The sequence below is a fragment of the Buceros rhinoceros genome, unplaced genomic scaffold (genome assembly GCF_000710305.1).
Source record: "Buceros rhinoceros silvestris isolate BGI_N320 unplaced genomic scaffold, ASM71030v1 scaffold4193, whole genome shotgun sequence".
Classification (NCBI taxonomy): domain Eukaryota; kingdom Metazoa; phylum Chordata; class Aves; order Bucerotiformes; family Bucerotidae; genus Buceros; species Buceros rhinoceros.
This window is the reverse complement of record NW_010404182.1, coordinates 51,015-64,182: the sequence shown is the minus strand read 5'-3', so window position 1 is coordinate 64,182 and position 13,168 is coordinate 51,015. Positions and strand designations below refer to the sequence as shown.

The 13,168-nt window shown below is 42.4% G+C and overlaps 1 protein-coding gene across 1 annotated transcript in view; it reads left to right on the top strand.

Moving 5' to 3' along the window:
- The window catches only part of AIG1 (androgen-induced 1), a gene marked incomplete at its 5' end in the record, with an annotated part of 86,980 nt that overhangs the window by 63,650 nt on the left and 10,162 nt on the right, over positions 1–13,168 (top strand). Inside the window, one exon of the mRNA XM_010133273.1 lies at positions 8,976–9,091. Within this exon, the coding sequence (XP_010131575.1) occupies positions 8,976–9,091 (116 nt within the window). The remainder of the gene's footprint in view (positions 1–8,975; positions 9,092–13,168) is intronic.

The following is a 13,168-nucleotide window of genomic DNA, read 5'->3' as shown; positions in this document are numbered from 1 at the left end:
CGCCCACCACATACCGTCTCTTCTCTGCACCCCAGCATATGCTAGTGCATTACTTACGTACTGAAAGCACATCTCTTCTGGTCTTACTAATCTTTGGTGTCTCTAGACCCTGCCTTGCACTCGGCTTTGCTGACGGCACCTGCTGCAGGAAAAAAATGCTGCTGGGCTTGCGTGCTGTGCTCAGGATGCAGAAGCCGAGTGCAGAGCTGAAAGCTACTCTGGTGCCTGGCCATGGCTTATGACCAGTCCTCAGGTCGCTCAGCAGCAGCTGCCAGTGTCCAGCTGCTGCCACACAGCTCAGGGCTGCGCCTTGCACAGGCTGGAGGACTGCGGAGCTGATGCTAGTGCAGCGCTTTGGCCAGGGGCACGTGCACCCTTGCTGGAGAAGCCCTTCCCTCATGCACTTCTGCCTTTCTGTGGAGTACCCACTGTTCGAAGAGACAGGGCAATGCACATCAAGCAAAACTGGTTGCAGACAGATCGCCAGGTGCAGTAAAAAAAAACTTAGGAGGTTACATCCTCAAGAGTTATATATTAAGAGGGTCTCATGTATAATGTGAAGAAACAATTAAATAAAGTTGCAGATAGTTGCAGTCACCATGTGATAGACCAGAGTTTGACCCTTGGCTACCTTACCTGCATAGCACCCAATAAATCCACCTCCTCAGTAACCACTTCCAAGATTTTAAATTTCCAAATAGCATCAAAAAGCGACCATTTGAAAAAGAAACTGCCAAATAATGGTTTCTTGATTTTCCCAAATGTGTAATTTCTTTCCCCAAATTATACTGGCCCAAATCCCAGGACAAGCAATATTCAGTCCTGGACCAGTGACAGATTCAGAGTCCAGCGTCTTCAGGTTAGAAAGAGGATACTTTGGCTATCATGAAGCCAAAAATATCCTTCTGTGAAAGACTTAGTGCTAGCCCTGAGAGATCGCCAGATGTTAGAATTTAACGAGGCACATTTTATGTGCAGGTAAACTTTTCAAGTTAGTTAAAGAGATTTATGAAATATATTGATACAAATAATTTTCTCCTTCTGGGGCCTGTGCAGATAGACTTGTGATTTGGAAGAAGTTAGCTTTTCAAGGAGAGGAATACTATTTTCCATGTGAGTAAATTGTTTTAAACTGTGGCTAAAATACATCTGCAAGCTTGCTGTAGTGATTTTTGTGCTAGGAATACCTGAGACTCAGTGACTTCACTAGCACTTTTTCAACATGACCTACATAAAAAGTCAATATTCCTTCATGCAAATTAAATCTCAGTGATACATTTAAGGCGGAGGGGGAGGCATGTATAAAGTTTGGTTTTAAGGATAATTGTAAGAGACAAGAATATATTTCTTTGCCTAGATAAACCTTTATGCAAACAGGAGTTGAAATTCCAGGACAAGTGGTTGAACTGGTAAGCAGCACCATTCAGCATAAGCTGAATGAAATATGTAGAAAAATTACTTTGCATAACATTGTTATTAATGAGTGGTCCTTCAACACAGTGTGTGTGCGTGTACATTCCACGTTGTTAGTGGTGTGGTTTTATTAAGGATTTTGTGGCAAAAATAAGGATTTGAGGTTGTAAGTAAATGGGAGGTTGCAGGGTGTGCTCCGCTGTGGCTGAGTGCACAGAACCTGGGCTTTGTTGATTCTCTTGTATGTTGAAAGTCTCCTAACGGTAGTGCAGGGCACGCTGTCGGGAGCTGACTGGGGCATTTGGGCATGGCACAGAAGGAACAGAAAGCCTAGCTAAGGGATGCCAGCAAAAGGAGAGAGATGACTTATGTCACATTGCACTTTGCATACATTTAGTGATATCTGGATACATAACATGCATTAACAGTAGTTGTATCAAATTATAGAAAGTTCAAGAAAAATAAACATGCTGTAATGCTGTTGTGTTTGGCAACATATCACTGGTTTTGCACAAATTTGCTATACCAGATGTGCCCTGTCCTGTCCTGTCCTTTCCTATCCCATCCCTGCCATCACCTCGTTTCAAGACCAAGTGACCAAGATTTTGATGTGTCAAGTTAAGGCATTGTCTGTGCTTGCCAAACATATTGATGGATGTGAAGGGAGGACCTGTGGTGACTGAAGGAGGCAAAGGCAGAGGCGAGGATGCATTTCCCTGGGAGGTGCTGAATCAGGGCCAAGAGGGCACGGAAGGGTTGCTTGGGTTGGTATGATGGGAACAGCAAGGAAGCAGCTTGGAGCAGCAGGAGCAGAGATGGGAGAGAGACAAACAGCTCAGAGGGAGCTTTGAAGAAGCCTCCAAAAGCAGAGGGGAACCAGGAGAGAGGGTCAGTCCAGGTAACAGCTGAGAGATGCTGAAAGGGCCAAGATGTCTCAGAGCTATAAACTTGAATGAGTACATTGGCCTTCATACCAAATTTTTGGTAGTTCTCTATATGTGCTTGCTCGTCTTAGGCTGACACTCAGAAATGGAACTGAGGAATACAATGTGGTTCTCCATTCCTCCATAGCTACCTTGCTTGACCTTGAGTGAGGCACACCATCTTTGTCTTGCCCTCCTGCAAAATGAGGATAGGATATCCTGCCCTTACAGATCAGGGCTGCTGCAAGGGTATGTTTAGTAATGCTTTTGAGGTGCTGAAGTGCTTCAGTGACTGGCACCGTAGAAATTCTATAAACACCTATATATAACCTCTCTGACGCTAGGACAGTCACGGGGGTGAGATCAGATTGCCACTGCTATTTCAATATATAGTATGTACTGCATTTTGTCAGAAACAACCAGAACAAATCTGTCAACATTAGATGTGTGTGGAGAAACTTATACTATTCCTTTTAAGTTAGGTATGCCATGTCCACTGTATTTATCTATGAAAAGAGAAAAAGAGGGAGCAACATTAAAGAGTGTTACTTTTCTTTTCAAAGAACACTCCTATATTGATTGAAAATGGTTACCTTTGTCTCTTGTGTGTTTTGTGGCGTTATGGGGTATTAGTCTTTGTTTAGATCATGCAATACTTCTTCTTCCCTCCGACCTGCAATAACAATTAACGAGCTGTCTGTGGCTGCCTTGGAGTGCATGCTGTGCATCAGCGTGTCTCAGTTAATAGTCATAATTTCTCATTCGTAAGAGGAAAAGTGCTACCAGCACTTCCAGTCTCAAAAGGGCTCAGATTCACTCAAGGATTCCAATTTATTATGCACCCAGTTCTGATATCCTGCTGCTCTCTTTATGGGTTAGGCTGCCTTGGTGGAAGGTATCATTCTTCAGATGACACATAAGTACTCTCTTGCCAGCTGTTTCATTCTCAGAAGTTTCTCCACGAGTAAATCACAATCACGCCCCTTGTGTTACTAGTTTCTGATCTGGTTCTCCACATTACTCTGCTAGGAGAATGTGGAAAATACAGCTTTATTACTGCTATTACTCTACAGATAGTGCTGACTACAATTGTAGGGATTTTTAAGCCTATTACTATTGGTTTCTAAGGTGAATATAGCAGCAGAATTAAGAGGAATGGGCATAGGTAATTTTGCTAGTTGTTTGTGTAAAATCTTTATTCTCAACATGCTGCACAAACCCCTGAGAGGTAAGAAGGGGATGCAGACAGGTTGCTTCACTCATTATGACATGCAGCAGCTCTTTAGCAATGTGTAATCTGGTTGTGAGTTCAGAAAAAAAAAAGTGAAGGGTAATGTCCTACTGATGGAAACTAGATTTTATAGAGGAATTTAGAATGACAGAAAGGAGAGGCAGCCAACAGTCGCATCCAGAAGGATGCAAAGAAGGGGGCTTCTGTCAAATTCATACCAGTGTAAGTCTTGGGCATGGTGGTGGTGTGCTGCAGGGCATTGTCCCCAGCAGATGTTGGAGCAGCTGTGCCTGCCAGGTCAGAGGCTTCAACACAGGCACACCTTCAGATGAGGGATGCAGCCTTCCAGGTCCCAGGCTGCACAGGTTCTCTGAGTGAAGACACATCTGCAGTCTTGTTGTTCCACAGACCACCTGCACTTCCAGGAGGCTCCCTGTCCATTAGTTAAAACATTGGTGACATCAAAGCTGCAAAGCTTCCTTTCTTGTCACTGTCTCTTAAGACTGTGGGCTGAATGTCACTCTGGAGCCTTTTCAATAGACATCCACAGTCCCATTGAACTAAAATGTCCTATACCCTGTAGTTCTTCGTCTGATCAAATTGAGTAACAAGTTGCAGTCTTCTGTTGATTGGAATTAGTTATAATCACAATTTACATGATCCCCAAATAGTTTCATCATCCCTGCAGAATTTTTGCATTCTGACTGGTCCTCTTAGAAAGCAGATGCTTTTTTAGACTGAACTCCTAGTAGTAGAGGTAGTTCTGGACAGTCTCTGCAGGTCAGGACTGGGTGGCTTAGGAAAATAGCACTGCCATGTTTGTGCTAGATAGCAGAAGATAGCAACACAAAGCTGTCAATTTAGCACCTTTTTAACATTCCCTTTAAAACACAGTTAAGGGAGGAGAAAAGGCCAAGCAAGGTACTGATGAAAACAGTGTTAAAAAAAGCAACACTTACTGGTTGGAGGATAAAATATATAATCAGGCTTTCAAGAGTGAGCACTTAATTTGCCTAAAGACTATTACAGAACTCATTCTTAATGTACCTGATTTGCATAAAATCTTTTTTCCCAACTACCTGTTACATCACACACCTAAAATGGGGAAGCACAGTCCTCCATCAAAGCTCAACTTGTCAAGCCAACACTACAGCTGTGCTGCCTATTAGTAATGTGATTTTCTAGTCTCAAATGTCATTAGGCACACACATACCATGTGGGAGGTGATGCGTATTTTAAAAATGTCTTTTAAAGATTCATTAATGAGCAGAGTTTCTGTCAGAAGGCAGCAGCAATGGTTCTAGGAATTAGCCAACCTACAGCTCTTGGGGTGACTTTTTTTGCAGTGTGTGCTAATTCAGATTCACTCAGAAGTTGCTTCTTCCGAGTCAGTCTCCCAAGTATTTTCTGGATCAAATTCTCCGTATGATTTCCTGCAAATTCCAGCCGAGCTCTGCACATCAGGCTGGTTTCCCTCTGTTTCCATGCATCGTTACCAGCAGTTGAAGATTTGGCAAGCTAAATTTCTTCTCCACTTGTAGGTGATGGGACCTTGGGAAGCAGCACTCTGTGGCGGACATAAAACGGGAAGGAAATTGGAGCTTGCTGCTCTGCAGAGACCATCGCTTGCTAGCAGACCTAGCAGGCATAAAGCTCTGTCAAAGCTCCCTGCTTTGCAGCAGAGACAGACAGTGACAGGACACAAGGGGTCTGAGCGGGGCAAGGCTGCAGCCGGCTGAGGTGGGCATACAGCCATGCTTCAGCTTACAAGGTGGTCTTGGCAGATGGATCCTTCAGAGAAGGGTTAAAAATGGCTCTGAGGATCACTACCTTGGCACTCTGGAGAAAAAGGGGCTTGTGGCTGGGAGAGCACCTTGGCAGGTAGCACTGCAGTCATGGCAGAAGCTGACAGAGTACAGTTTCTTGCAAATAGGTGCAGTTGCTGAGCCCAGGCTAAGAGCTCCTGCTGACAGTACAGTTTGTTAGCTCCCTCGCTGCTGCCCAGGCAAGGCTGGGGGCTACCACTGGCCTGTGGTCACCCCAGGGCACACATGCAGCAAGCGCTGCCTTCCTGGCTGATGGAGATGGTGCTCGCTGACAGACCTGCAGCATTGTTCACCACAAACCTCTAGTGTCAGCTCAGATGTACAGGCGAAACTGTCTCGCAGGAGCAGCTGGTCTTGGGGAGAGCAGAGTGAGATGTCCAGGTAAAAATGCAGCTTTACTTGTGAATACTTAGTCCATAATAAAAGTGCCTTATCAGTATAGACTAGTGCTAGCATGGTTTGCTACTATTATAATACTATTGTAATCATTATACTCTTAATTACAAATTTGCCCTTTTCTTAAATACTTCAAATGGTGCAGAGTAACAACTACTGAAAGCTGTTAGAGCAGCTAATCATCCTCACCGTTTAAACCTCCTTGGTATTTGAACTTCCTCATTCCTTAGTCTTCTCTCAGGTAAGTCCCTGGAGATACTTCGACAAACAAGGTGAGAAATGTTGTGCTGTCCTCCAGCCTGCAAGTAAGTAAAAGGGGTCAGTCCCAGAGATCTCGGTCCATCATCTTTGGTCAGCATGGTGTGTGATCTTTAACAAGATAGGTCAAGGAAGCATCAATGATATTTTCTCTCTGAGCCTCAGATTCCCATTAGCCCGAGTTTATTCAGAAATCAGGTGGCAAAAACATCAGAGGGTATGAAATTTCTGGCCCTCTGCAGCTTTCCCTGCCCTGATGGATTCCACTCTAAGCACATTTGACCCCTGCTCACCTTCACTAGGCTTCAGTCCAGGTCCACTCTGATTCAAATTTGGTATTTATAGCTCCAGAGTTTTAATTGGCACCGTTTGACAGAAGGTATCCCTGCCTACAAAATTTCATGGTTTTTTAAATTAAGGTTTTTAGAGGGGCTGAAATGTAGGAAAGGGAAATTTTATCTTGGTTGTAGTTTGGGTAAAGTGTCTGTAAAGGTTTTAGGAGTGGTCGTTTCACTAGAACATTTTAAACCGCAGTTGATACTCTTGATTTGTAAAACTGCAGTGTTTGCAGGTAGACTGGCATTTGCTATAACAGGAGAAGATTAAAGATGCACATCTCTGATTTTCTTCTTATGCCTTTAATTGCATGGTACTTTTAACAGGATTTTGTACACAAACGTTTTAGTGATAACACCTTGTTATTCTCTCCCCCCCACCCCTTACCTTTAGAAAAGAGCAAAAGGGAGAGTTAGGAAAATAATGACCTGTTTCATTATATAACCACAGGAGTTGGGGGGAGGGAAAGGAGAAGAGGACTTTAGATTAAGGGTTGATTGCTGAAATTATTTTAACTACTTTTTAATCAGCAAGCTGTTGAGTTGTTATCATCAATGAAGAGCACATCAACAAGCAAGTAAACATTTCAATTAAGAAACAGAGCTCAGAAGCTCTCTAACTACCATCCATATAACAAAGAGTTAAGACTAAGCGGCTGAATCACAAGAATACATTGTACAAGAGCTATAAGGGTGGTGTTTGGAGTTAATAGTCTCTTGTTTTCTGTTTTTTTCTCTGAAGAGGTTATGGAGATAGGACAGAGACATTCGCAGAGCCTCCACCTACCCTGCTTTGGGGGCTATGCAGAGTGAGGTACTGATCCATCTGAAGACCTTTTCCATACAGATGCAAGACATACGGGTGAATCTCGAGGGCTTTCTTTGCTGTCAGTCCCTCTCAATGGACTCTGAAGGTCCTGCACAGTTTATAGAGCTCTCTTCTAATAGTGGGCACCTCTATTGCAGACCACATGTAAAACATCTTCGCATTCCCTTGATGCTGATTTGTACTGTTAAAGGGATGGGAGTGGAACAGTTGTTAAAAGATGGAGAAATTGAAAGCACCCCTAACGGCTGTATTATCCACCTGACATTCTCCAAATGCATTAATTACTAGTGCATTGAAAATCAGAGCAATTATCCAATCAAATTATGTTACATCTCTGAGCCAGAGCATTTCCCGTATCTTATAACTTCCCGTTCAAACAGTTCTCCTTCTCTGCAGTTGTTAAAGGTTCAGAGCCTGCTCCTCTGTTTCGTCTCATTTGGACCTGTTATCCATGCAGTGGTATTTCTACTCCATGCCCGTCCTGTCTTCACATTGGTGAAAATTGGTGTGGGTTTGCAGCATAATTATTACAAACTTACAAATCTGGCCCTCCAGCTTCCCCCAGAATTACATGTGCTCATCTGATGGCAGAACATGGCCAGCATAAACCATAACCTTCTTTTCCCGTTGGTGATCAAGTGCTTGGGGAAGGCTTGAACCTGGTTTAGGGCTTAGGCTACCCTTGCAATACTTGCACTTGCAGACCTCCCTGTGGACTGGGCAGAAGAGGTCACGGTCACAGTCCCACCAAGCCCCAGAGCCAAGCTCTTGACTGAAGTAATTCCCTTTAGATGCCAGTGATAACTTGGCCCTATGGTGGCAAGGCAGGGCGTATTTCTGGAGCTGCCAATGTTGCTGGTCCTAGGTGAGCTGTGTATTCAGAAATGATGGGGGTTATTTCCTGGCATGTTTATTCTTCTCTTATGTATATTATCATGACTTCTAGCACTCTGAAATCTAAACATCGAGTGTTGGGGGCAGGCTAGATGCATTTTTTCATGCTGCTGACATTAATTGGACAAACAGACCTTTTCAGAAGGGGCAGTGTAGGAAACGTATGGAAAAATGACAAAATAAGGAGTTTCACAGCTAAACAAAGACGAGTGGCTGAAAACGGTTTTTACAGCTTTGGCTTTCGTATGTTTCATTTGGGAATCTAAAACCATTTTGCACAACTAACAAATTAAGATTCACAACACCTTTCTGAAGAAGATAATTGCTCCTGTCTTGCAGATGGAGGAACAGAGGTATTGAGGCTATCATTTGAAAATATGTCCCCTACTTTCAAGTCCCCAGATTGAGATACATTTAAAACTCATTCTCAGAAGCATTAAATACCTCCATTTGTATTCATTCTTTTGGCATTGTTTGTGCTTAGAGTCTCTGAAAATCAAAGTGCTGCCTCCTAACTTGAATAGTCAAAAAAACCTCAGTGATGTGGTGAAGATCGCTCAGAACTCCAAGGCCAGACTGGGACTGGGGCCCATGTCCCCTCATGCTGCATCGTCTTCTTACTTACTAGGTGGGCAAAAGGAAGAGCATGTTCTGCTCACTCAGTTTTTCTCTGCTGTCTCAAACAATTGGGCTTTATAGCGATGATATTGTTCAGGTTATTGATCAACTTTATAGTCATTTGCTAAAATTGTCTTTCTAGCCGTCAAGAAATTGTCTTTAGATTTTTGCGATTAAACTTCTTATTGTAGCATGGAAATGCAATGAGAATCCTTTGTATCACCTGGTTTTCTCCTGTTTTGTTTGTTTCAGCATACAACGGTTTTGCCCTTTGTATTAATCGAGATGAGAACAACATATCATCAGTATCCCAGCAGGAGCTGTGGACTGGCTGCAGTGTGCACCTTCGCTGTTGGCTATATTTTATGGTAAGGGCTGTACACGCTGTGTTTTCATATTGTATTGGGGGTTTTGTACTGCTAAATTTGGGCACATATTTCGTTATGGATATAATCACTAACAGATTCACACTGCGTGCCTCGTTTGGTCCAAGACCTGGGCTTTGTCTGGTTTCCCCAGATGCTTATATTTTTAGAAAGTATATGCCAAACCTCACACAACAGGAATTTGTTGAACAATCCCGTGTAAGCAGTGGTCTTTCCAAGGGTACATTTTTCAACCTTTTTTCAAGCTAAATGTTTTTCTTGGACCTTGGTTTTATTGCTTAGGGTTTTTGTTCTATCAAATAAAATTGAGAATAGGCAAATGATTTCCTTCATCAGTATTTAAGCAGCAACAGAAAAGATAGAACACTGTCTGTTTTCTTTACTAGTTCATAAATTCTTTCTGTAAAATTGATTACAGAGTAAGCCAGTAATCCAAATACTCTGAAGTTTGTTTTTAAGAATGCAAATGTTTGTGAAAAATCAAACTAAAACAGAAATAACCTTTCTTACAAAATTAAATTAGGTCTTGGGGCTGTATCTATTCAAGCACCTGACTCACATGGCAGAGTTAATTTATTTCATCATTCCAGCATTTTATTTTTCACTAAACCTTTGTTTTATTTACAGTGCTCCTTTGATACCATATATCCTTTATCCTTTCTGCAAACATTTTGTGACCCCTTGTTTACTTCTCATTTTCTTTATTCTCACCTCACAACACCCTTCCCTCAGCGAAGAGGATATTTTCCAAGTTGTGGATAGTAGTGCTTTTTCCACCAGTCAAGTGAGATAAAATTAATGAGAGAGGAACACGGGCTCAAGGCAGTGCTGTCCTACTGCTTCAGCGATGCAGCTTGCGCTTTCCGTCCAGTGAGAGAGAGGCCTTTATTCATACCCAGCCACACACACTCGAGTGATCATCAAATGCTGGTAATCCAGCTGAAGTGGGATGTTGTGTCCCAGGACAACAGTCACATTCTGCCATTTGCTTTTATAAATATACATATCCTTCTTAAAAACGAATAATATTTGTAGTAATAGGATAAGGACACCCTAATGCAATGATTCCTTCAGAAGAAAGTAATTACTTTTTTTTACCAGTACATAATAATGCATAACTGTGATATTTCTCAACCTCCCTCTAAAAGGTGCCTAGAGACAGGTTGGCAGAGTTACTGTACCTGTGATCTGACATCCTATGGCAACTCCTGTTTTCTCAAGATATCCGAGTATACACATGCGATAGTGTTCAGTAAGAATAGAAAACCGAACCAATCTAGTTCTGCAAGTGAAGTAAAATCAGAGGTGTCTTAAAATCTTTTAAGAACCTGTTACAGTATCAGTGTGATACTCACATGGCTTGATCCTGCCTACTACAGTGCATCTACATCCTACAGCTACAAGTACAAGGTAGAGGTTATTGTAGGACAAGTAAAGCAGGAGAAGAAGATTCTGCATTAAGAAATTAACTATTAAGCTGATACCCAGTTGCAGCCTGTGATCATCTCCCTTTGCTTTTGCGTTTACTAGTTTTGCCTACATGTACGTCATTTCCAAAATGGAGAGGGCCACTCTCAAGTAACTTGCCTTCCTCCAAGTTGTTATTTCTCTGAACTTGGTCTGAGACAATTGCTTATTCAGCCTCAAGGTCATACTGCTTAATTCTGCACTTAGAGCCCATTTCTCCTTCTACTCTTACGAAAGAAGGTCTTTGTGGAAGACTGGAGGCAGACACAAGCTACACTGTGCCATTATCTGCAAGTGCTGCATGTCATCAGCCTGCAGGTGTTATTGAAGCCTCTGTCCCAAGATTTGACTGAGGCTGCAAGCCAAATCTTGGCTTCATGATATCAATACAATGCACCTCACATTCACAGGTTGGGAAAATCTACAGAAAGTGTGAAAAGTGAGGCTTTTTTCATCCCTCTCTCTCAGAGTGTGCCTGACTTTCACAGCTCTTTCCACTATCTTCCTGCTGCTAAGTGACCGTGTTGAAGTAGAGGCCTTAATCGTTGAGAGGGTTTGGAATTACTGAATTTGGATTTGCTGCCCTTGATGTTGTACCATTTAGACCCCTCAAAGTTACCACAGTGCATTAAATGAGACTACACCAGCAAATGACCTACTTACCTACAGCCTGGTGGAACTTACTTCCTTTGTACCTTTGGTTGTCCATGGGTCTGCTGCCGGGGCTTAGTTCTTGGTTTATGATTTTTTTTTACCTAGAAGTTGGGGATCTGCCATTGAGAATCTGTCCTTCTCCCTACATAATTTTTTCCTCAGCAGAAGTGTTTTCACTGCAGTTCTCTCAGTATAAAGTGGAGACAGTTGCTAAGCAAATGTTCTCTATGTTTTGCCCTTGAATTGCCTTGAACCTCAGCTGAAACCTTCTTACCACATTACATGATTTATGTGTCATGTCGCACTTTGTACTGTAAAGGAGCACACAGGAGGATATTGTTTAGGTTTGATTCTGTTAATGCATTTTTTTTAATCTTCAAGCAGAGGAGAGTTTCTGGTTTATTTCATATGTGACTGAATATTTCACATATGAAAGAGGTGGTGGAATAGCGAGGTTTTATTATATGTATTTGATAAATGAAAAAACAGGCAAACAGTTCTGAACAGAATCACTGAAGTTGGAAGAACCTAGCTAAATAACTCGATATCCCCTAAGCATTATTCAGAGACATGTTATCTTAGAAACATCCTTTTCTTGAAGAGTAGAATATTTTTCTGTTTTTCTTTATTTCTTTCGCATTCTCTCCCTTCAGACAGAGAGCATTTGAGTAGTCACACGTAGCTCACGTGCCCTCTGTGAGGGGAAGCTCTCCCTTGCTCTTGAGGAACTGTGCCCAGGCAGAGCATTTGCAGACTTGTATTGCCTGTTGCAGACCATACATGGACTTTCAGGATCAAGGCCATGGGATAAGATGGGAAAGGCCGATTGGCTTTATTTAGCATGGCTTGAAAAGGTCACAGTTTGTATTGAATTGTTAAATCTAGACGGTTCTAAGAAAACCCAAGAGCTTGCCAGTACTACCAGAAAATACTGCCAATGGGTGTATGGAGCTGGTTGTTAAGGAACAGAAAAGAGCCAGAAATGTGTTGCTCCTTGTAATAAGAATGACCTCATGGTAACTAATATCAGAGCCTAATATGTCCCTAAAATAAACTGAGATAAATACGTTTATTTTAAATGGTTTTCTTATTCCCTCTGCTTTTGAGTGCTTGAGGATGCCAAAAAAGCAGACCCTAAGAACTGCTCTAGTCATGCTGGGCTACGTGCTTGGGAGCAAAAGACTTGATCTGCTGTCTTGTTGGTATCTCAGATCCACTGTGAGCTGCCTCCACATGTGCCAAGCTTGGACTTAATTCATTCTTTCATTCTTTGATAAGTCTATTTAAAGAGCTCAGGTACCGTTAAACTTTCATTTAAAAATAAAGTTTCTCTTGAAGTGACTTGGTGAGAGTTCTGTAGATTTGCTGAGGGAGAGCGTTTAGATAGGACAATTTGCTGCATTCTTCTTGAACGAATTTAAGAAAGGAATGTACACTGAGAATTTGGAATGAATTTGAAATTGATGTTGTCAGCCTTGCTGTAGGATTTCCACTAACAATTCTCCATAGAAGGAGAGGAAGATCAGAAGGAGCAGATGTTGGCAAAGGGATATGGTTCAGCCTGCTAAGACAAAGCTTGACAAAGCTTCAGAAGAGAGGAGTGGAGAGTCACAGCATGAAGCGTGGTGGGAATCTGTATAAATAAAGAAGGGCAGGATTGAAAAAACAGAAAGATTTCTGAGATTGCTGGTGCTGGTGGAGCAGGAGAGACGGCATGGCTGTGCTAGGGTGTGCTGAGGATCTGTAGGTAGGGAGGGGATCATGAATGCTTTTGGAAGTGAGCACTGGGGACAGAAGTTCAGTAGAGATCAGAGGAATCAGTGGTTGGGGAAAAAACAAGTGAAAAGTCTTTGAGGGAAGTGGAAGAGATGAACTAGGAGTTAAGAGAGGAATGGGTAAGGAAATGTGCAGCTCACAGGTCAGCAGCTTGAAAGCTGA